Here is a 21,522-nt window from a genome sequence, read left to right as displayed (position 1 = left end):
TTCTGCTGCATAAACAATTTGTCCTAATTCATTTATTTGTTCATTCCTTCAACATTTTTATTATTTTTTTAATAGATCTTTATTGGAGTATAATTGCTTCACAATACTGTGTTAGTTTCTGTTGTACAACAAAGTGAATCAGCCATATGCATACATATATCCCCATATCCCCTCCCTCTTGAGCCTCCCTCCCATCCTCCCTATCCCACCCCTCTAGGTCACTGCAAAGCACCGAGCTGATCTCCCTGTGCTATGCTGCTGCTTCCCACTAGCTAACTATTTTACATTTGGTAGTGTATATATGTAGATGCTACTCTCACTTCACCCCAGCTTCCCCCTCTCCCGCTGTGTCCTCAAGTCCATTCTCTATGTCTACGTTTTTATTCCTGCCCTGCAGTTTCATCAGTGAGATGAACATTTTTTTTTTTTAGATTCCATATATATGTGTTAGCATATGGTATTTGTTTTTCTCTTTCTGACTTCACTCTGTCTGACAGACTCTAGGTCCATCCACCTCACTACAAATAACCCAATTTCATTTCTTTCTATGGCTGAGTAATATTCCATTGTATATATGTGCCACTTCTTCTTTATCCATTCATCTGTTGATGGACATTTACAACCAACATTTTTAAAGTGCTTACTCAGTATTAAGAATTGTACTAAGAGACTGGTTCAAGATGGTGGAGTAGAAGGACGTGCGCTCACTCCCTCTTGCGAGAGCACCGGAATCACAACTAACTGCTGAACAATCATCGACAGGAAGACAGTGGAACTCACCAAAAAAGATACCCCACATCCAAAGACAAAGGAGAAGCCGCAATGAGACGGTATCAAGAGCTGCACTGGGGTCTAAAGATTCTTCTCAACCACTCCTGTTCCTTTTCCCATTACCCTTCAGAAGCACTGACCCCCAGTAATTGTCTTACACTTCTAATTCCCTCTTGGTGTCTGCTTCTTGGAGGACCTGAACAGGCATAGCCTATAAATAACAGAAGACTAGTATCTAGAACGTATATGTAAAAACAAACAAACTACAGATTGATGAGATAAAAACAAATAATAGAAAATTAGGCAAAAGACACAAACAGGCAATCCACAGAAGAAATCTAAAAAGCCAATGAATACAGGAAAAGATGCCTGATCTCATAGAGAAAGCCAGGGCGTTGCAACAAAAACCCAAAGCAGCTAAACAAACAAATAAATATATTTAAAAACAAAAAAAGATGAAGTACTTACCCATCTTTAGAGACATTCCCACATGTGCATAAGGAGACACACAGAAGAATGCATTGCAGAATTATTTGAAAGAGGAAAAGAACCTAGAACAATCTAAATGTACAGCAAGAGAAAAATGGATGAATATATTGTGAAACAGATATGCTACGGAATATCATACAGCTGTGAAAACAAATAAGCCACAGCAAAAATTTCCACGTGGAATGGAAGTGAAAAACTGACTTTTGGCTGTGAAAAGTCCTAATAATGTATACTTTATTTATCTTGAAAAGTTAAAAAAAAAGAAATTAAAAAAAACAAAAAGACTTGTTTATCCTCTAGTCTACAGGAAGTAAGTTGACAAGTACTTTTGATATGATTTGTCTTGGCCACACTAGCTGCTGAAGGAGACTAATTATGATTTTGTAAATCTTTCATCTATTAAAAACAGAAAAATGTAAAAAAAAAAGAATTATACTAAGTTTCAGGGATTAAATGGATATAAAAGTATTTCAATATTTAATTCTATCTGTATGGGGACCAGATTAAGTGACACATGAACCTATGTCTTGAAAAATATCTTAATGCCCTTTCTGAGGTTCTGGAACCTAAAATTTTGCTATCACCAAAAGAGGAGATTGAAACTCTTTATAATGATTCCCGAGCAGTATCAATTCTAAAAGAACTTAGCTGGCTAATAATAAATCAGCACAACTGGTTTTGCCATTTTTCACAGAACGTTTATTGAGCATCTGTTATTACCACTAGAAAGAGTTCACATTTATTGAATGCTTACCATGTGTCAGGCGCTACTTTATTTCTTGCTGTGCAAAAATTATTTATTTTTGTGTGTCAGTATTTATTACCATGTGGTAAGCAGTGTATTTAAAGCTACCAGGATGAAACAAATTAGTAAGACATGGCCCTGACTTCTATGAATGTTATAGACTAGTGACAGGCATATAAACAACTGATATCAATATTATTAATAATATCAACCATAATAAAATAAACATGAATTATGGAAGCTCAGGAATGAGTCATTCTTAATCGATTTTAGATGTGGTTTCATTGAAAACAGCTTTGAAAAATCTCAGTGAGCAGAGAAGATTAGGGATTGGAGTGGATGAGGGATTGGAGAGATTTGGGTTGGGGGTGAGGAGTAGGGTTAGAGGAGGGAGGGCGGCATATCAGGCTGAAGGATCTGGGTGAGCAAAGGCACCAAGAAAGCTGTGTGTGTGAATGGTAAGAGCTGCAGTGGCTCTAAGTATAGGGTGCACATTCATATACATGGTAGAGCTGAGGACAGAAAGTAGGTTGGAGGTGAGTCCTGGAAGGCCTTGAAAGCCTCTCATGTCCCTAGAAGTTCATATTTTATTTTATAGACACTCAGGCATTTAGTGGGCATCAAATATTTTTTAGTAGGAGAAAGACACTATCAGATCTATATTTTAGCAGTATTCCTCTGGCAGTGGTGTAAAGAACAAATAACAGATGAAGAACAAAATGGAGATGCAAGAAATTGGAAAATCAACATTTAGGAGACACTGCACATACTCTATTTCTTCTCAAAGAAAGAATACTTAATGGAAGAATGACTCCTGAACTTTTTTGAAGCTTGGGTATGGGTTTGGCAGATTGGGAGCTGTAAAATGGCATTCAGACACAAAGAACAGTATACTGAAATGTATAGGCATGAGAGACCACATTCGATAATCTGCAAGTAGTTTTTGTTGAGCTTTGTAAAGACCAAAGACAAGCTTGAGAGATGTCTGACTTCCAACTAGGCAAATTTACACATTTCTATTATTTTGATTTCTTTCTTTTTGTCTTTCTGCCTAAAGAACATCCCTTAGAACTTCCTTTTGTATGGGTATGTGGGCAACAAATTTATTTCATTCCTGTATGTATTTGGGTTTATTTCTAGATTTTCTATTCTGGTACATCAATATGTATATCTATCCTTGGCCAGTATCACACATTTATAATGTTTTAATATCTAGTCAGGTTAGTCTTCCCCTTATTACTCTCTTTTTTTAGATTTTTTTCCTGAAGATTCTTGCTTTTTATTTTTTCCATGTGATCTATTGAATTAGCTTGTCAAGTTGTCTAAAATTCTGCTGGTATTTTTATTTGGATGACATTAAATTTATATCTCTAATTAGGGAAAATTGACCTCTTTATACTATTGAACCTTCCTATCTAAGAATAAGAGGTGCCTTTATATTTTGTCAAGTATTCTTTTGTGCCCTTCTTATAGATATTGCCCATTTCTTGCTAACCTCTTTTCTAGGGAGTTTATCTTTTATTTTTGCAGTTTAAATGTGGTCTTTTCCAATATAATTTTTAATTGGATGTATATTTGAAAGCTATTGATTTTTATTATATTAGTTTTTGTACTCAGCTACCTTACCTTGAATTCTCTTTTGGTTTATACATTTTTCAGTTGATTCTTTTGATTTTTTTTTTTTTGAGTATGTAAGCATATCATCCACAGAGGTAAATTTTACCATTTTCTTTCTCATTTTTACCTCTAATTTCTTTCTTGTCTGTTTGCATTATGTAATATCTCCAAATGATGCTAAGTGATAAAATTGATAGGTCTTGACTTAGAAATATGATTATTTTTATAGATGCATGAAATTCCCTTATAAAAATGTATATAATTTATTTAATTAAACTCCAGTAAATGAACATCTATATTGTTTCCAGTGTTCTCAGTTACAAATTATACTGTAATTAATGATTGATATTTTGACACAAAGAAGTTTTAAAATTACTGTAAATCAAATCTGTTATTACATATTTCTTTCATAATAACAACATTAGCTAACATTTATTGAGCTTAACTATGCAGCCCATACTGTGTTAAATGCTTTACATATCCTTATTATTGCCATTTTACAGATATCGAATAGCTTCCCCAAGGTAACCTAGCTAGTAAGAGGCTGAGCCAGGAAGCAGACCAAGTCTTTTTTGTTTCTCTCTCTCCTTTTATATATTTTATTTTTTATTTTTATTTTTAACTTGGTTATAGAATATTTTAAACATATATATGAAAGGTGAGAGAGAGTAGTAGAGTGAGGTGCCATGTACCCATCATCCAGTGTTAACAATTATCAACATTTTCCAGTCTTGTTTCATCTATCCCGCCTCATTTTTTTTTCAGTATTTTAAAGCAAATCCTGGATACTACTTTACTCATATAATGAGGGATTATGTGTAATCCCTCATTATACATCTCTGAGTCAGAAATTTTTTAATATAACCACCATGCCATTAGCACATCCAACAAAATTAATAATTATTTCTCAATATCATTTAATATTTAGTCCATTTAAAAGCCTCTCCAATTGTTTAAGGTGTCTTTTTACTGTTCATTTACTCAAATTAGTATCCAAACAGTTTTACACACTGCATTTAGTTGTTAAGTCTACTGTATTCTTTGACAGTCACCTCCTCACCCTACACTCCCCCCAGACACACATACTTTTTTTTCCCTTGTAATTGATTTTATGGAGAAGCCAGGTCATTTGTCCAGTAGACTCTCTCATGCTCTGGATTTGGCCAATTGCTTGCTCTTTCTGAATCCAAGGTCCTAGTGCTCTTAGCTACCACAATATACTCTATTTCTCATTATCCTTCATAGATGTTGTGAGGAGTAAATGAAAACTTACAAGTGACAGCCCAGTAACTTTTTTAAATTTAATTTTATTTGTTTAGTTTTGGCTGCTTTTGGTCTTCCTTGCTGCGCGTGGGCTTTCTCTAGTTGTGGTGTGCGGGCTTCTCATTGCAGTGGCTTCTCTTGTTGCAGAGCATGGGCTCTAGGCACACGGGCTTCAGTAGTTGTGGCATGCGGGCTCAGTAGTTGTGGCTTTTAGGCTCTAGAGCGCAGGCTCAGTAGTTGTGGTGTACAGGCTTAGTTGCTCTGCATCACGTGGGATCTTCCCGGACCAGAGATTGAACCCGTGTCCCCTGCACTGGCAGGCGGATTCTTAAGTACTGCACCACCAGGGAAGTCCAGCCCATTAACTTTTAGTGGCACAGGTATTATAATACTCCTGGGAAATTTTATTTTTTTACAGTACATATCCTTTTTGCTGAACCTTTAGGCTCTAATGCCATTGAAAAGCCTTTATGAGTCAATGACAGCCTTCATAATACTTACAAACTAAGTTTGTCCACGGACTTCAAGAATCTAATTCTTCACCTCTGGACACTTATAGCCTAAGGTCTTCTTTCCTGTGTCGACTTAAAGAAAAACACACAAGGTAAAAGTTGTGAGTTAAGTTAAGCAGTAAAGAGGCTATTAAGTCATTTATATAGGGCAGTTCTTCGGGGTCTTTGTCTTCCTTCTGGCCAATCCTGTCCCCCCTGGCTTATTTGTTTCAGGACCCTCCCCCTAGGTGCACACATACCTCTCAGCCTAGATGGATCTCGATGAAAAGGCATCTGGGAGAAGCAAGACTCATTATGGCCTGGCATTGTCCCCGGACTTTTGACCCCCGAAGGAGCCTTTCTGCGCACGTATAGTGTCTCCCTTGCCCCAACGAGAGGGGGGGAAGCTGAGACTCTTGATCCTTTACTCAAACGAGGTTTTGCCCCTCTTTGTTAGTGCCATGACTGTTATCTTAAGGTGTCCACAAGAGACAAAGCCTGGCTATTTACCCTGTTTCTGTTGTTACTTCCATTTTGGAGGGCAAACAGGAGGCTGATTGTAAATGCCTAACCTGGAGCCCACCTACCTCCTGTCTCAGGAAATGCAAACAGGAGGCTAGTTGTGAGTGTCCGACCTGAAGCTCGTCTTTTTCTCGCCCCAAGAAATATAAATAGGCGGCCAGTTGTAAATGTCTAACCTGGAGCCCATCTATCTCCTGCCTCATGGGGATATAATGTACAGGATAACAACTATAGTTAATAATACTGTATTGCATATTTGGAAGTTGCTAAGAAAGTAGATCTTAAAAGTTTTCATCACTAGAAAAAAAAATTATGTAACTGTGTATGGTGATGGATGTGAACTAGATTTATTGTGGTGATTATTTTGCAATCCATACAGATGTTGAATCATGACGTTGTACACCTGAAACTAATGTAATGTTGTATGTCAATTATACCTCAATTAAAAAAAGAAGAAAGAAAAAAAGAAGTGCAAAACTTATACTCTGAAAACTACAAAACACTGTTGGAAAGAAATTCAGAAGACCTAAAAAAATGGAAAGACATTGCATGTTCATGGACTACAAGATAATATTAAGATGTCAATACTCTGCAAAATTGATTGATCTATAGGTCCAAAACAATCCCTATCAAAATCCTAGCTGGCTTCGCTCTCGTGGTTCCTCTGGGGAAATAAAGATGAAGCAGGGAGCGGGGCGATTGCACAGGGGGCGGATCCAGCCATGGCTTCTGCCACCTGCGCCACCACCATCTCTGTGCTCGTGGCGTGGGAAGGGAGATGTGAATCCCGGGCGCGAGACGGCGGCTGCGCTGCTGCTGCAGGGTCGGCGGCCGGAAGGCGATGGCGGATACAGATAAACTCAAATTCGACAGCATCATCCAACGGCCGCTGAAAGTGAGAGGGTCCAAGCCTGGTAAGAATATGTAGCTACAGGAGAATGAAATCAGAGGACTGTGCTTAAAGTCTGGAGAGGTCTTTCTCAGTCAGCCTATCCTACTAGAACTTGAAGCACCACTCAAAATATGTGGTGATATCCATGGGCAATACTATGAGTTGCTTCACCTTTTTGAGTATGGTGGTTTCCCTCCAGAAAGCAATTACCTGTTTCTTGGGGACTATGTGGACAGGGGAAAGTCTCATTGGAGACTATCTGCCTCTTACTGGCTTACAAAATCAAATATTCCGAGAATTTTTTCTTCTTAGAGGAAACCGTGAATGTGCCAGCATCAATAGAATTTATGGATTTTATGATGAATGTAGAAGAAGATATAACATTAAACTATGGAAAACTTTCACAGTCTGCTTTAACTGTTTATGGATAGCAGCCTTGGTGCATGAGAAAATATTCTGCTGTCATGGAGGTTTATCACCAGATCTTCAATCTATGGAGCAGATTCAGAGAATTATTCGACCAACTGATGTACCAGATCAAGGTCTTCCTTGTGATCTTTTGTGGTCTGATGCCAATAAAGGTGTCTTAGGCTGGGGTGAAAACGACAGAGGAGTGTTCTTCACATTTGGTGCAGAAGTGGTTGCAAAATTTCTCCATAAGCATGATTTAGATCTTACATGTAGAGCCCATTTGGTGGTTGAAGATGGATATGAATTTTATTTTGCAAAGAGGCAGTTGGTCACTCTGCTTTCTGCACCCAATTATTGTGGAGAGTTTGACGATGTGGGTGCCATGATGAGTGTGGTTGAAACACTAATGTGTTCTTTTCAGATTTTAAAGCCTGCAGAGAAGAAGAAGCCAGATGCCACGAGAACCCGTAACACCTCCAAGAGGTATGATCACAAAGTAAGCAAAGAAATAGATGTCATTTTGACACTCTTTGTTGGGACTTATAATATACAGTATATAACCTTCATTTTTAAAACTGTAATGTGTGTTGGTCAGCTTGCTCAAATAGTGTTTGTGGCCCTGCCCCCTTCCATTTTTGACTTAATAAATGGTATTTGCTGGTTATAATAGCAAATGACTCTCCACTCCCAAGGAAAAATGTTTTGTTTTGTTTAGTTCTTTGTTCCTTTTGCAAACAACTTTAATGAAGGTGTTAAAGCTGTACACCCCAGGACAGTTTATCCTGTCTAAGGGGTGAGTGTACAACTGATCTTTTTTTAATTCAGTACAGCCCATGAATAATGTAAATGCTCATTTTCTTTAGGATATAAAGAGAGCCCTAGGGTGCCCAATCTGTTCCTGTTATTGTCATAAAATGCATACTATTGGATAAAAAAAAAATCCTAGCTGGCTTCTTTGTAGAAATTGACATGCTGACCCTAAAATTCATATGAACATTAAAGGGATCCAGAATAGCCAAAACAATCTTGAAAAAGAATAGAGTTGAAAGAATAAATTTCTTGAAAAAGAATATACTTCCCAGTTTCTAAACTTACAACAAACCAACAGTAGTAACCAAGACCATGTATTACTGGCATAAGGATAGATTTATAGATCAATGGAATAGAATTAAGAATACAGAAATAAACTCTTTTATTTATGTTCAGTTAAGTTTCAGCAAGGGTGCCAAGACAATTTGACAGGGAAAGGAATAGTCTTTTCAACAAATGGCGCTGGGACAACTGGATGACAACATGTAAAAGAATGAAGTTGGAGTGGTACCTCACACCATATATAAAAATTAATTCCAAATGGTTTAAAAAAACTAAATATAAGAGCTAAAACTATAAAACTCTTAGGAAAAAACATAGGGTCTTCCTGACCTTGTCTTAGACATGACACCACAAGTACAAGCAGCAACAAAATAAATTGGACTTCATCAAAATTTAGAACTTTTGTGCATTAAAGTGTCTCAAGTGAGACACTTAAAGTGACTCAAGAGAGTCAAAAGACAACCCACGAAATAAGAGAAAATGTCTGTAAATCATATATCTGACTTTAAAAGTAATATCCGGAATATATAAAGAGCTACAACTCAAAAAACCCAATGCAAAAATGGGCAAAGGATTTGAACAGACTTTTCTCCAAAGATGGACAAATAGTCAATAAGCACGTGAAACTATGCTCATCACTAGCCTTTAGAGAAATGCAAATCAAAACCACGATGAGATATTACTTCACACCCATTATGGTGGCTATTACAAGAAAAGCAAACAATAGCAAGTGTGGGAAGGATGTGGAAAAATTGGAACTCTGGTACATTGCTGGTGGGAAGATAAAGTGGTGCAACTGTTGTGGTTTTGAAGCTTCCCCCCAAAGTTAAACATAGAATTACCTTTTTTTTTTTTGCCATGCTGCTGGGCTTGTGGGATCCAATTCTCCAACGAGGGATCGAACCCCGGTCTTTGGCAGGAGAGCATGGAGTCCTAACCATTGGACCGCCAGGGAATTCCCTATAAAATTACAATATTGATCTAGCAATTTCACTCCTAGATATACATCCAAAAGAATTGAAAACATGGACTTAGACAGATACTTGTACACCAGTGTTCTTAGCAGCATAATTCACAATAGCCAAAAGGTAGAAACAAAGTGTTCATCACCAGATGAATGGATTAACAAAATGTGGTATATACACACAATGGAATATTATTCAGCCTTAAAAAGGAATGAAGTGTTGATACATACTACAACATGTAAGAACAGTGCAAACATAAGTGAAATAAGCCAAACACAAAAGGACAAATGATTCTACTTACATGAGGCATTTAAAATAGACTAATTCATAGAGACAGAAAGTAGAATAGACTAGAGGTATTACCAGGGGCTTCGGGGGGGGGCAAAATAGGGAGTTATTTCTTAAAGGGTGTAAATTTTCTGTTTAGAATGATGAACAATTTCTAAATGAGGGAGGTTATGAGTATGTGGGGTCGAGGAGTATATTGGAACTCTTTGTACTTTCAGCTCAATTTTGCTGTGAACCTAGAACTATTCTAAAAAATAAAGTCTATTTTTTTTTAAAAAAAAGTTCTGGAAATAGACTGTGGCAATAATTATACAATATTGTGAATGTACTTAATGCCACTTAATTGTATACTTAAAAATAGCTAAAATGGTAAATTTTATGTTATGTATTTTTTACTACAATAAAAAAAAGAACCAAAGAGAGAAGTTCTAGTAACTAGTTAAAGCTTTATTATCTAGCCATGTGATTTTGAATTAAACATTGCTGCATGTTTAATAACAACTGTTTTGTTGTTATTCCTGTCTTTTCTGCTTCTCTTACAATCCATATTAGAAAATTCCGTCCCTCTGTCTTCAAAATATAATATGAATCTGGCCACGACTTTACATCCACCACAACCCACACCCTCCAGTTTAAGTCCCCGTCACTTCTTCCCTAGATTCTGTGGTAGGACTACTAACTTCCCTACTTCCACACTACACTTCCTCTACTGTAGGCACACTACAGTCTATTCTCTGGACAGCAAGCAAGTCATATCACTCCCCTGTGCAAAGCCCTTCCATCATACTTTCATTTATTTAACATGCTAGACTGTTCTGGGACAGTGACAAAAATCCATGACCTCATGGAGCTTATATTTTAGTGAATTTAGAATATAATACAAAATTCTTAAGCGACCTACAAGTATGATCTGGTTCCAGCTTACCTCTCTGACTTCATTTTAGCCCATGGCCCTGTGGAGAGCATTTCTCTAAACAAGATTAGAATTCTGTTGGAAAGGAAGTAAGGGGTGAATGGTTGTTAAAAAATGTTCATACCTACATTAAAAAGTGCTTACCAAAGTTCCCTCCCCAGTGAGACAACCCAGGGCCTTATCTGGTTACTGTGTTCAGCTCCAAGACCAGAATTTTTGGCTGATGTATATAGTCTTCCTCGTCAAGTTTGGATATGGCCCCTTGAGGCCTGGCAACCTAAAACTTAAGTTATCTATATCTAAGCTATCTTAAAAATGATGGAGAAGAAGAAATAGTATAACTACAGTGAAAGTCTAATTCTGGAAAGGGGAGAATGGATGAAAAAATAGTTCACAGTTATCATTGATCCATAGCATACCTTATACCAACTAGGCAGGAATACGGGAGACTCCCTCCCTGGGGGTGGAGTGAGTTTTTTGGCCAGCCAATTGGGAACCTCCAAATTTGTTCTCTGTGGGAATCTTCCTTACTGCCACCATGGCCCCTGTTTTTTCCTGCTAGATAGATGGTCTTGCTTGTCCTTATTCTCCATGGCTATACCAGAGGTGGGCATGGAGTAAATGCCTTTTCTGGAGATGGACTACTCAACTTTAGCTGTGGTACAAGTTGGGAGCCTAGAAAGGCAATAGACTGTTAGGCTTAGGGATTCTTTGGCACTAGTTTCTGTGACAGCTCAGTAGTCTTTGGTTCAATTCCTTCTGCTAGTTCCCACAGCCAAAGATTTTTTTTCCTAGTCACTGTAGCCAGAAGGATACAAAGCTCTGATGGGCTAGCCTTGGGACCTACACGTACCACTGGAACTAGGGGAGAATGTTGCTTCTCTCTTAATCCCGTGAGTGTGTGTGGGGGGGAGTTCCCCATTTTAAAATCAGGATGCTATTGCCACAAGAAGAGGAAATGGAGGCTAGGTGGCAAATAATATACACTTAAAGACATGCTTTAGCTCAAGTGTTCTCCACCTCTATAGAGAAGACTGATATTCACATTTGTGACACATTTCCATGGATACACTCACAAAATAATGTCAGTCTCTGGTAGCTATCTATAAACCCCCCTATCCTCTCCCAGAAAGCATATTGAAGTGTACTTATATCAAAGTGATGTTATTACAGAGATAACCTTAATCTACTCTAATTTTTAAATGTGTCACTTGCAAATTTTGACACTTTATCATTACTAACAAATTTCTTGTGACTTACCTTGTGTTACCTTGTGACACAAGTGTGTCACAATTGTTATACATTTGTTGGGGGAAGGGTCTTATCTGTGGCACCCCAGTACTCCTGAGTTATGTCTTGTTTTGATTTCTTAATAAAATTAACCTTCCTTCTTTGAGCACACATTGCCACGTGACAGAGAGAGGCACCCAGGATAATGGGGGATGTCTATTGGGATCAAATATCTCCAGAATAATGCACCAAGCAGATAATCTATACAGAAAGTATTAGAAATACCGTATGTTTTCAATTAAAACATTCCTATCTTTCCCAGTGATTCAAGAATCCTATTTTCTTTCTTCAGAAAATATAAACTAGATAATTAATTTTCTAGTCTCCTATACTTTATTAAGGGTGTTCTTCATCTCACATTTGTGTACTTCTTGGGCAAAAGGGTCAGTAACAAGCGAGCTATCTTAACTATAAAAATAATGTACGTTATTAAATTCCTAGCATAACGTTAGTCACTTGGGTAAATTAACAGAGAGTAAAACTAACATCAGCCTCATCCTAAAATTCAGAGTCCTTTTCTTTAAGACCAAGTAAGATAGTTCCTCAAAGAAACTTGAAGCAGCTAACTTTCAGGGTCCATAAGCCTGAGAGATGGTGACTTTAAACCCTGGAGAAGGGGGATTTCCCTGGTGGTGCAGTGGTTAAGAATCTGCCTGCCAGTGCAAGGGACACAGGTTCAAGCCCTGGCCCAGGAAGATCCTACATGCTGCGGAGTAACTAAGCCCGTTAGCCACAACTACTGAGCCCACATGCCACAACTACTGAAGCCCACACACCAAGAGCCCATGTCCCAACAAGGGAAGCCACCGTAATGAGAAGCCCGCACACCGCAAGGAAGAGTAGCCCCTGCTCGCCGTAACCAAAGAAAGCCCTAGCACAGCAATGAAGACCCAATGCAGCCAAAAATAAAAATAAATAATTAAATTAATTAATTAAAAAAAAAACCTGGAGAAGGCACTAGGCTTCCTTATTTGGCTTTCATTTTCCTTTTTGATATCATTCAGGAAATGTTTCCTCATCTGTGATGGAAGGGAGGCAGCATTCTAGAGAAGATTAAGTACTGTACTACTGCAGATTTCCTCTCTTTAAAAAAAAAAATCTCTAGTTAAATTTGCAACAGCAAGTTTGCCCCATTTCAAAGGAAACTAATGTGCAAAAATCCAATTTACAGGTTTAGAATGTTGCAGAATGAGTTTTAATTTTATGAAATGCACTAAGTGTACCTGAGGATAGACTATATAATGATGTGTTCCCCTAATGTTTTTAAATACTGTAGTATGATTGTTTACAGATTTTTATATACGAAGAGGAGAGCAAAAGAAGCAGAGAAACCTAAGGCTAAAAGCCTTAGAAGCCATGGCCGAATGGGTGATGAATCAGAAGTGAAGATAAAACATGTAGAAGATTATAATTAGAAAATTAATCCAATAAATATTTATTTGTTTTTGCCTAAACATGTATTAAACAGAATACAAAGATAAGTAAGACAGGATCCTGTATTCTCAAGTCAGCTGGTGAGATGAAACCATCTTATGTGATGCAAACAGAGAATAAGTTCAAAACTGCATGGTACAATTTGTTTCTTAAAAGTATATAGAATATATGGGCTTCCCTGGTGGTGCAGTGGTTGAGAGTCTGCCTGCCGATGCAGGGGACGCGGGTTCGTGCCCTGGTCCGGGAAGATCCCACATGCCGCGGAGCGGCTGGGCCCGTGAGCCATGGTCGCTGAGCCTGTGCGTCCGGAGCCTGTGCTCCGCAACAGGAGAGGCCACAACAGTGAGAGGCCCGCATACCTCAAAAAAAAAAAAGTATATAGAATATATGTGTATGTATAACTGAATCACTTTGCTGTACACCTGAAACTAACACAACACTGTAAATCAAATATACTCTAATATAAAATAAAAATTAAATTTTAAAAAAGTATATAGAAATGGAAGATGGTGAGGTAGTCAGAGAAGACTGGGAAAGGCGATACTTGAAGTAGAACTTGCAAAGTAGAGAGGCCAAGGAATAGAGAGAGTCATTTCAGAAAGACACGAATGACCGTGCAATGTGGGGGCCCATGAGACCAGCTTGACTACAACAGAGGGTGAAAGTTTAAAAAAATCTACTCTAAATTGAATTAAGTGCCTAAGGATGGGCCAGATTATGGGGAAATGCAGCAGGCAACAGAGAGCGTTTGTAGAAAATAGCTTGATTAAATGTGGTGTTTTTTATTTTATTTATTTATTTATTTATTTTTGGCTGCATTGGGTCTTCGTTGCTGTGCACTAGTTGCTGCAGGTGGGGTCTACTCTTTGTTGCGGTGTGCGGGCTTCTCATTGAGTGGCTTCTCTTTGTTGCAGAGCATGGGCTCTAGGCGCGTGGGCTTCAGTAGTTGTGGCACATGGGCTCAGTAGTTGTGGCTTGCAGGCCCTAGAGCGCAGGCTCAGTAGTTGTGGCGTACAGGCTTAGTTGCTCTGAAGCATGTGGGATCTTCCCGGACCAGGGCTTGAACCTGTGTCCTCTGAATTAACAGGCGGATTCTTAACCACTGCGCCACCAGCGAAGTCCCTAAAAATGTGTTTTAAGAGAACAATTTGGCAGTGATGTACAGAATGAGATTGCAAGGTAGATTGGATCGAAGATTGTTGAAATAATTTAAATCTTGTCAGTAAATATTTATTGAGTGCCTACTAACTATATCATTGCATTCTATACTGTGAAGGATACAAAGAAGAGTAAGATATACATAACTCCTGTACTGAAGGGGCCAACAGGTAGACTTGTATGACAAAGACATAAATTAAGTAGAGAATTAAGAGGATGATTTTTCTGGTCTCAGAATCTTTGAGTTTGCCATAAGAGAGCCTCAAAGTACTGTAGAGGCTCAAAAAGAGACATTAAGTTGGGGATAAAGAAAGGTTTTTTTGAAAGAGGTATCTTTTGAGATGGGCCATGAAGGAGGAGCAGGATCTCAAGAGGCAGAGATGAGGGAAGGAAATTCCAGACAGTGGGAAGCAAAATGATTCTGTTGGGAAAGTACTACTTTAAAACTGGGTTCAATCCCAGGTCAGCAACCAGTTCTGTCCTCTTGAACAAACTATACAGCCTCTCAGAACTTTAATTTCCCCTCTGTAAAATGAGGATAATATTTGTCCTACCTCACAGTGTTGTAAAGATTAAATAATAATATATGAAGAGTATAGCATGCTCACTGGCATATAATTGGCGCATCCAACAAATGTTAGCTAGGACTGTTATAATAATAAAGTGAGTAAAGAGTGCAGAGGATAATAAGCATAAATGTCCTGGAAACATGAAGAAAACTACCTGCTTTGAGTGTAAGATTTATGTGAGGATAGTTGTCTTGGTCTGTTTGGACTTCTATAACAAAATACCGTAAACTGGGTGGCTTATAAATGACAGAAATTTATTTCTCACAGTTGTGGAGGCTGGGAAGTCTAAGATCAAGACACTGGCAGATTCAGTGTCTGGTGAGGCCCTCTTCCCGGTTCACAGATGGCTGTCTTTTCGCTGTGTCCTCACATGATGGAAAGGCAAAGGGAGCTCTCTAGGCCGGAACTGTTCAACATAAGCCTGCAATGGGTTGTCATGTTAGAAAGAAAAGAATCTATTAAAGAGCACTAATCTCATGCCAAACACAGAGACTCAGGATTCAGAAGCCAATTTGAATGTTTTCACTGACCAAAGATGGGACAATATGAATATCAATAAGGATAAAACTGCATTGAATTGAAGCGCATAAAATTTGGTTAAATCCATGAATTCATAATGATACAAGAAAAACTCAATGGTTTTGCAATGTATGGACCTTATTTGGATCGCAATTCAAACAAACCATTTTTTAAAATGTATAAGATAGGGAAATGTAAATACTGGCATGTTTGAGGACATTAAGAAATTATTGTTAATTTATTTTAGATGTAATCATGGTATTGGGGTTTCATTTATTTCAGAGTCTTTATGTTTTAGAGATACACACTGGAATATTTACATCTGAAAGAATCTGATATCTAGTATTTGGTTCAAAATAATCTGGGTAGTGGGAGGGTAAATAAAGCAAGACTGGCCACGTATTGATAATTTTTGAAACAGGATAATGGTCTCACGGGTGTTCATTTTGCTATTACTGCTCCCATTTACCATCACAACAAAAAGAATAAAATACCTAGGAATAAACCTACCTAAGAAGACAAAAGACCTGTATGCAGAAAACTATAAGACACTGATGAAAGAAATTAAAGATGATACCAACAGGTGGAGAGATATACCATGTTCCTGGATTGGAAGAATCAACATTGTGAAAATGACTATACTACCAAAGCAATCTAAAGATTCAATGCAATCCCTGTCAAACTACCAATGGCACTTTTCACAGAACTAGAACAAAAATTTTTACAATTTGTATGGAAACACAAAAGACCCCGAATAGCCAAAGCAATCTTGAGAAAGAAAAACGGAGCTGGAGGAATCAGACTCCCTGACTTCAGACTATACTACAAAGCCACAGTAATCAAGACAATATGGTACTGGCACAAAAACAGAAATATAGATCAATGGAACAGGATAGAAAACCCAGAGATAAACCCACGCACATATGGTCACCTTATCTTTGAAAGGAGGCAAGAATATACAATGGAGAAAAGACAACCTCTTCAATAAGTGGTGCTGGGAAAACTGGACAGCTACATGTAGAAATTAGAACACTTCCTAACACCATACACAAAAATAAACTCAAAATGGATTAAAGACCTAAATGTAAGGCCAGACACTATAAAACTATTAGAGGAAAACATAGGTAGAACACTCTATGACATAAATCACAGCAAGATCCTTTTTGACCCACCTCCTAGAGAAATGGAAATAAAAACAAACAAATGGGACCTAATGAAACTTCAAAGCTTTTGCACAGCAAAGGAAACCATAAACAAGATGAAAAAGCAACCCTCAGAATGGGAGAAAATATTTGCAAATGAAGCAACTGACAAAGGATTAATCTCCAAAATATACAAGCAGCTCATGGAGCTCAATATCAAAAAAAACAAACAACTCAATCAAAAAATTGGTGCAAGACCTAAGTAGACTTTTCTCCAAAGAAATATACGGATTGCCAACAAACACATGAAAAGATGCTCAACATCACTAATCATTAGAGAAATGCAAATCAAAACCACAATGAGGTATCACCTCACACCAGTCAGAATGGCCATCATCAAAAAATCTACAAACAATAAATGCTGGAGAGGGTATGGAGAAAAGGGAACCTTCTTGCGCTGTTGGTGGGAATGTAAATTGATACAGCCACTATGGAGAACAGTATGGAGATTCCTTAAAGAACTAAAAATAGAACTACCATATGACCCAGCAATCCCACTACTGGGCATACACCCTGAGAAAACCATAATTCAAAAAGAGACATGTACCCCAGTGTTCATTGCAGCACTATTTACAATAGCCAGGACATGGTGCCAACCTAAATGTCCATCGACAGATGAATGGATATAGAAGATGTGGCACATATATACAATGGAATTTTACTCAGCCATAAGAAGAAATGAAATTGAGTTATTTGTAGTGAGGTGGATGGACCTAGAGTCTGTCATACAGAGTGAAGTAAGTCAGAAAGAGAAAAACAAATACCGTATGCTAACACATATATATGGAATCTAAAAAAAAATGGTTCTGCTAAACCTAGGGGCAGGACAGGAATAAAGACGTAGACGTAGAGAATGGACTTGAGGACACGGGGAGGGGGAAGGGTAAGCTGGGATGAAGTGAGAGCGTGGCATGGACATATATACACTACCAAATGTAAAATAGATAGCTACTTGGAAGCAGCCGCAGAGCACCGGGAGATCAGCTCGGTGCTTTGTGACCACCTAGAGGGGTGGGAGGGAGACGCAAGAGGGAGGGGATATGGGGATATATGTATACATATAGCTGATTCACTTTGTTATACAGCAGAAGCTAACACAACATTGTAAAGTAATTATACTCCAATAAAGATGTTAAAAAAATTGTTTTCCATAATAAAAATCTTTTAAAAAAAAAAACTAGATGGGGGACTTCCCTGGTGGTCCAGTGGGTAAGACTCCATGCTCCCAATGCAGGGGACCTGGGTTTAATCCTTGGTCAGGGAACTAGATCCCACATGCATGCCACAACTTAGTTCGCATGTTGCAACTAAGAGTCCGCATGCCTCAACTAAGAGTCCACATGCCGCAATGAAGATCCCGCGCGCCGCAACTAAGACCCAGTGCAGCCAAAATAAATAAATAAATAAATAAAAATCTTTTTAAAAAATAAATGAATAAATAAAAATTTAAAAAGCTAGATGGCTACAAACATGAAAATGTCTGCTACAGGTAAGAATATTCAACATTGTAATGATACTGAGTCTCCACAAATTTATCTATATGTATGTGTATTAAACTTTATTTATAATACATATAGTAATTTAATATAAATATATCAATTTAAATAAAAACTCAGAATTTTTCAGGAAGCCTGATAAACTGATTTTTAAAACTCATATGGAAAAGTTAACAGGCACAAAATGTTAAGACAACTTTGAAAAAGAAGAACAAACATAGGAGTGGCAGGGGTAACTTACCCTATTAGACATCGAGACATATTCAAAGCTATTTTAATTAAAACTGTATTGAAGGGACAATAGATTAAAAAAACAGATCGGTGGGCTCAGAAACTGACCCATGTATAAATGGGAATTCTCACCTGGGTGAGAATTAGACAACAGTAGATCATGGATGAGTTGTGTTAAAAAGAATAAGGTAGATTTTCCTAGGAAATCATGGAGGAAGCTGGGATTTCAGGAACTTAATCCTAATCTCTTCATAGCTAAAGTTTTCCATCTGAAAATTGTTGTTTCTAGGTAAAGTGAATAATCAAAATGATGAAAAATTAAAGGGTAAACATGTACTGGTGTTATTTTGCTGAGCTTTTTCTACTGATCTCCTCTACTGGGGGCTCTTTTTGATGGTTTTCTGCACCTGCTTTATCTCCAAAACTGCAGCAAGAGAGCCAGATGTAGCAAATCTAGTTAGATTTTAAATGAAACTGAAATGAAAGTTCACTTCCTCATTGTGGATACCTCATGTGACAAGTTCCAATTTCTTTTTAAAGTCACTTTAACTGAAGTCTCTTGCTGCCTTTGAAATCTTTGGAGAGAGCCCACCATCAAGCATTCTTAGTATGGGAGCACCTGCTGGTTCTATCATGTACGTACTGTCTGTTCTTTTTCTCCTACTTGGTCCTTAAATCCTTCATTTGTGTTTTTAGCTTACTCTGCCTGCCAGGTTTTACATCGTTTGTTACAGGAAGTAAACTACAAAAATCATTGTTGCTCAATTTGCCTCTTCTTTTTTTGACTAAAAAGAGTCTATTTTTGAAAAGTTAATGTCTGCTTAAACATCTAAAGCCTGAGGCGGACACATAGCTTTCTTTGGAATATAATTTGAAGAGTTACATGGTTAAAAATCCAGCTGTTTTGAATTTTAAAAAGTGGAAAAGAAAGTAGAATCCAGTTTGAGGGAGTTAGTCACTGAATTTCTGTTGAAGTCTCTTTGTATTAAATATACAAGTGGTGTTTTCAAAAGCAGTTAACCTCTTCTTTTGAAATAGATATTTTGATTTTTAGGGGAAAAGAAAGGTTAAAAGGTAAAAATGATCCAAGTATGGGAAAGCAATACACAGGAGTTGTCTTTTAACTATCTCTGAAGGTTGTGGATAGACCAGTTAAGAGGAGCTTGTGTATTCAAAAATTATGAAGATAAACTGATTTTTCAAAGGTATGCCTTCTTCTTAAGGATTTTTTTTTTTTCTGGAAAGGAGGAAAGAGGATTTCCCTTGGTTAGATTTGTTGTCAAATCCTGTCAAGTCCCTGCTTCCTCATCTCCACATCCCCCCAAACTTAGATGTAAATTTGGCTTACCAGATATCAGGAAACTTTTTGAAAATCACTTTTAAAGTGCTACTAAGAATTGGAAGTGGTATTTCAGACAAAAATCTGCATTACTCCCTGTCACTGTATAATCCAGAAAGTTTCCTGCATAATTCTGCTTTGTAATATTCTGTCCCCTTGACAGACTCTGCATTCCTACTTTTTGTTGTGAAAAAAATATGGTCACAATAGATGCAGCTAACAGCTACTCTTCCTATGTTACCTTTCCTTTAACAGAATGAAATGGCTGGTGTGGGTGCTCCTGCTGTGCTCCTCTGTGATGGCACAACAGCACAGAGATTCCACTCTGGATCATCACTGGGATCTCTGGAAGAAAACCTATGGGAAACAATACAAGGAACAGGTAGATGGGCTGCCACTTGAGCAATTTGCTTTTACTCAAGTACCCTACATATTGTGACAAGCAGTGTTTTCAATAAATGTTACACACTCCTCTCTTGCCAGATTCTGTTCTTGGTACTAGAGATACAACAGGAAACAAAATAAAGTTCCTATTGTTTTTTTTAAAAAGTAAATTTATTTCTTTTTGGCTGCGTTGGGGCTTTGTTGCTGTGCACGGGCTTTCTCTAGTTGTGGTGAGTGGGGGCTACTCTTTGTTGCGTTGCGTGGGCTTCTCATTGCGGTGGCTTCTCTTGTTGCAGAGCACGGCTTCTAGGTGCGCAGGCTTCAGTAGTTGTGGCATGTGGGGTCAGTAGTTGTGCCTCACAGGCTGTAGAGCTCAGGCTCAGTAGTTGTGGCGCACGGGCTTAGTTGCTCCGCAGCATGTGGGATCTCTCTGGACCAGTGCTCGAACCCGTGACCCCTGCATTGGCAGGCAGATTCTTAACCACTGCGCCACCAGGGAAGTCCCAAAGTTCCTGTTTTTATGGAGCTTATATCCTAAAAGGAGAGACAGGAAAGAAGTAGAGAAAAATAAAGCAAGGCATGGGGGAGTTGGAAGGGTCCTGTGTGATGGCTGTGAGGGGTTGGGAGTGATTATTTTATACATATGATAGAATGGTCAGGGAAGGCTTCACATATAAGGTGACATTTGAGCAGAGAATGGATAGAAGCCAGGGAGCAAGCAAAGTAGAAAACTGGAGTGAGAGTCCCAGGCCAAGAGGGAAGGAGTGCATGTCTGAGGAGCAAAAAAGGCCTCTTTCAGTCCCTGGCATAGAGAAGCACTGGCAGATATTATTTCTTGACTCTCACTTCCCAGTTTTTACTTTTATTTTTATTTCAAAACATACTTCTTGATTGATTTTAAGATTTTAACCCTGGTGCTTCAAATAACTAAGTCCTATAACTGTATAATATTTCTGAGTTTGTAAGCAAGGATTATATATTTACTTATTTGATGTATGGTTTTTGTATAAAAATGGTCTGAGTTGTTTTCTTAGTACTGATGAATTTCACCCTCACCCACTCCCCTTTAGGACCAGACCTCTAATTTCAGCGTTGACTAGAGTTAGATGTGCAGTTAGCACTACTATTTGGTTAAATGAATATTATCTCACTTTTTAATGATTCTAGTCCATCAGGAGGAATGAAAATGACTTTTGATTAGTATCCTACCATTAAAATGTATCTCAAAGTTCTCTTCTTTTTTTTCTTTCCTATACTTCATTAGATTTATTTTTTCTTTATTTCATTTTTTCCCTCTAGTGGTTTGGAAGTATATCTGTACATGTCCATTACTGGGGTAACAGTAAAATCTTGCTCCAAGACAGAGTGACTGCATCCAGACTTACTACCTAGAGCCAGGGCCTAGGCCTGGGTTCTAATACTCAATGAAATGAGGCAGAAA

The 21,522-nt window shown here is 38.0% G+C and overlaps 1 protein-coding gene, 1 long non-coding RNA gene and 1 pseudogene across 3 annotated transcripts in view; 2 read left to right on the top strand and 1 right to left on the bottom strand.

The window, feature by feature from the left end:
- The first annotated feature begins 6,739 nt into the window (after positions 1 to 6,739).
- Positions 6,740 to 9,963, top strand: LOC137219311 (serine/threonine-protein phosphatase PP1-gamma catalytic subunit-like; annotated as a pseudogene).
- Positions 7,551 to 21,522, top strand: part of CTSS (cathepsin S) — a 40,029-nt gene continuing 26,057 nt past the window's right edge. The window contains exons 1-3 of one of the 2 annotated variants that reach the window (XM_067727678.1): positions 7,551 to 7,684; positions 18,899 to 18,993; positions 19,953 to 20,079. In XM_067727678.1, coding sequence (XP_067583779.1) covers positions 18,968 to 18,993; positions 19,953 to 20,079 — 153 coding nt within the window. In that variant the 5' untranslated portion in view covers positions 7,551 to 7,684; positions 18,899 to 18,967. Of the gene's footprint in view, positions 7,685 to 18,822; positions 18,994 to 19,952; positions 20,080 to 21,522 lie in introns of those variants that run through there. The other variant, XM_067727677.1, reaches the window with a different exon arrangement.
- The window catches only part of LOC137219312 (uncharacterized), a 41,971-nt gene continuing 35,601 nt past the window's right edge, over positions 15,153 to 21,522 (bottom strand). The window contains exon 3 of the long non-coding RNA XR_010941070.1: positions 15,153 to 15,331. This is a non-coding gene — a long non-coding RNA (uncharacterized lncRNA). The remainder of the gene's footprint in view (positions 15,332 to 21,522) is intronic.

The sequence above is a fragment of the Pseudorca crassidens genome, chromosome 2, assembly GCF_039906515.1.
Source record: "Pseudorca crassidens isolate mPseCra1 chromosome 2, mPseCra1.hap1, whole genome shotgun sequence".
NCBI classification, from domain to species: Eukaryota; Metazoa; Chordata; class Mammalia; order Artiodactyla; family Delphinidae; genus Pseudorca; species Pseudorca crassidens.
Note: the sequence above shows the minus strand (reverse complement) of the source record. Positions and strands in the feature narration are given on the sequence as shown.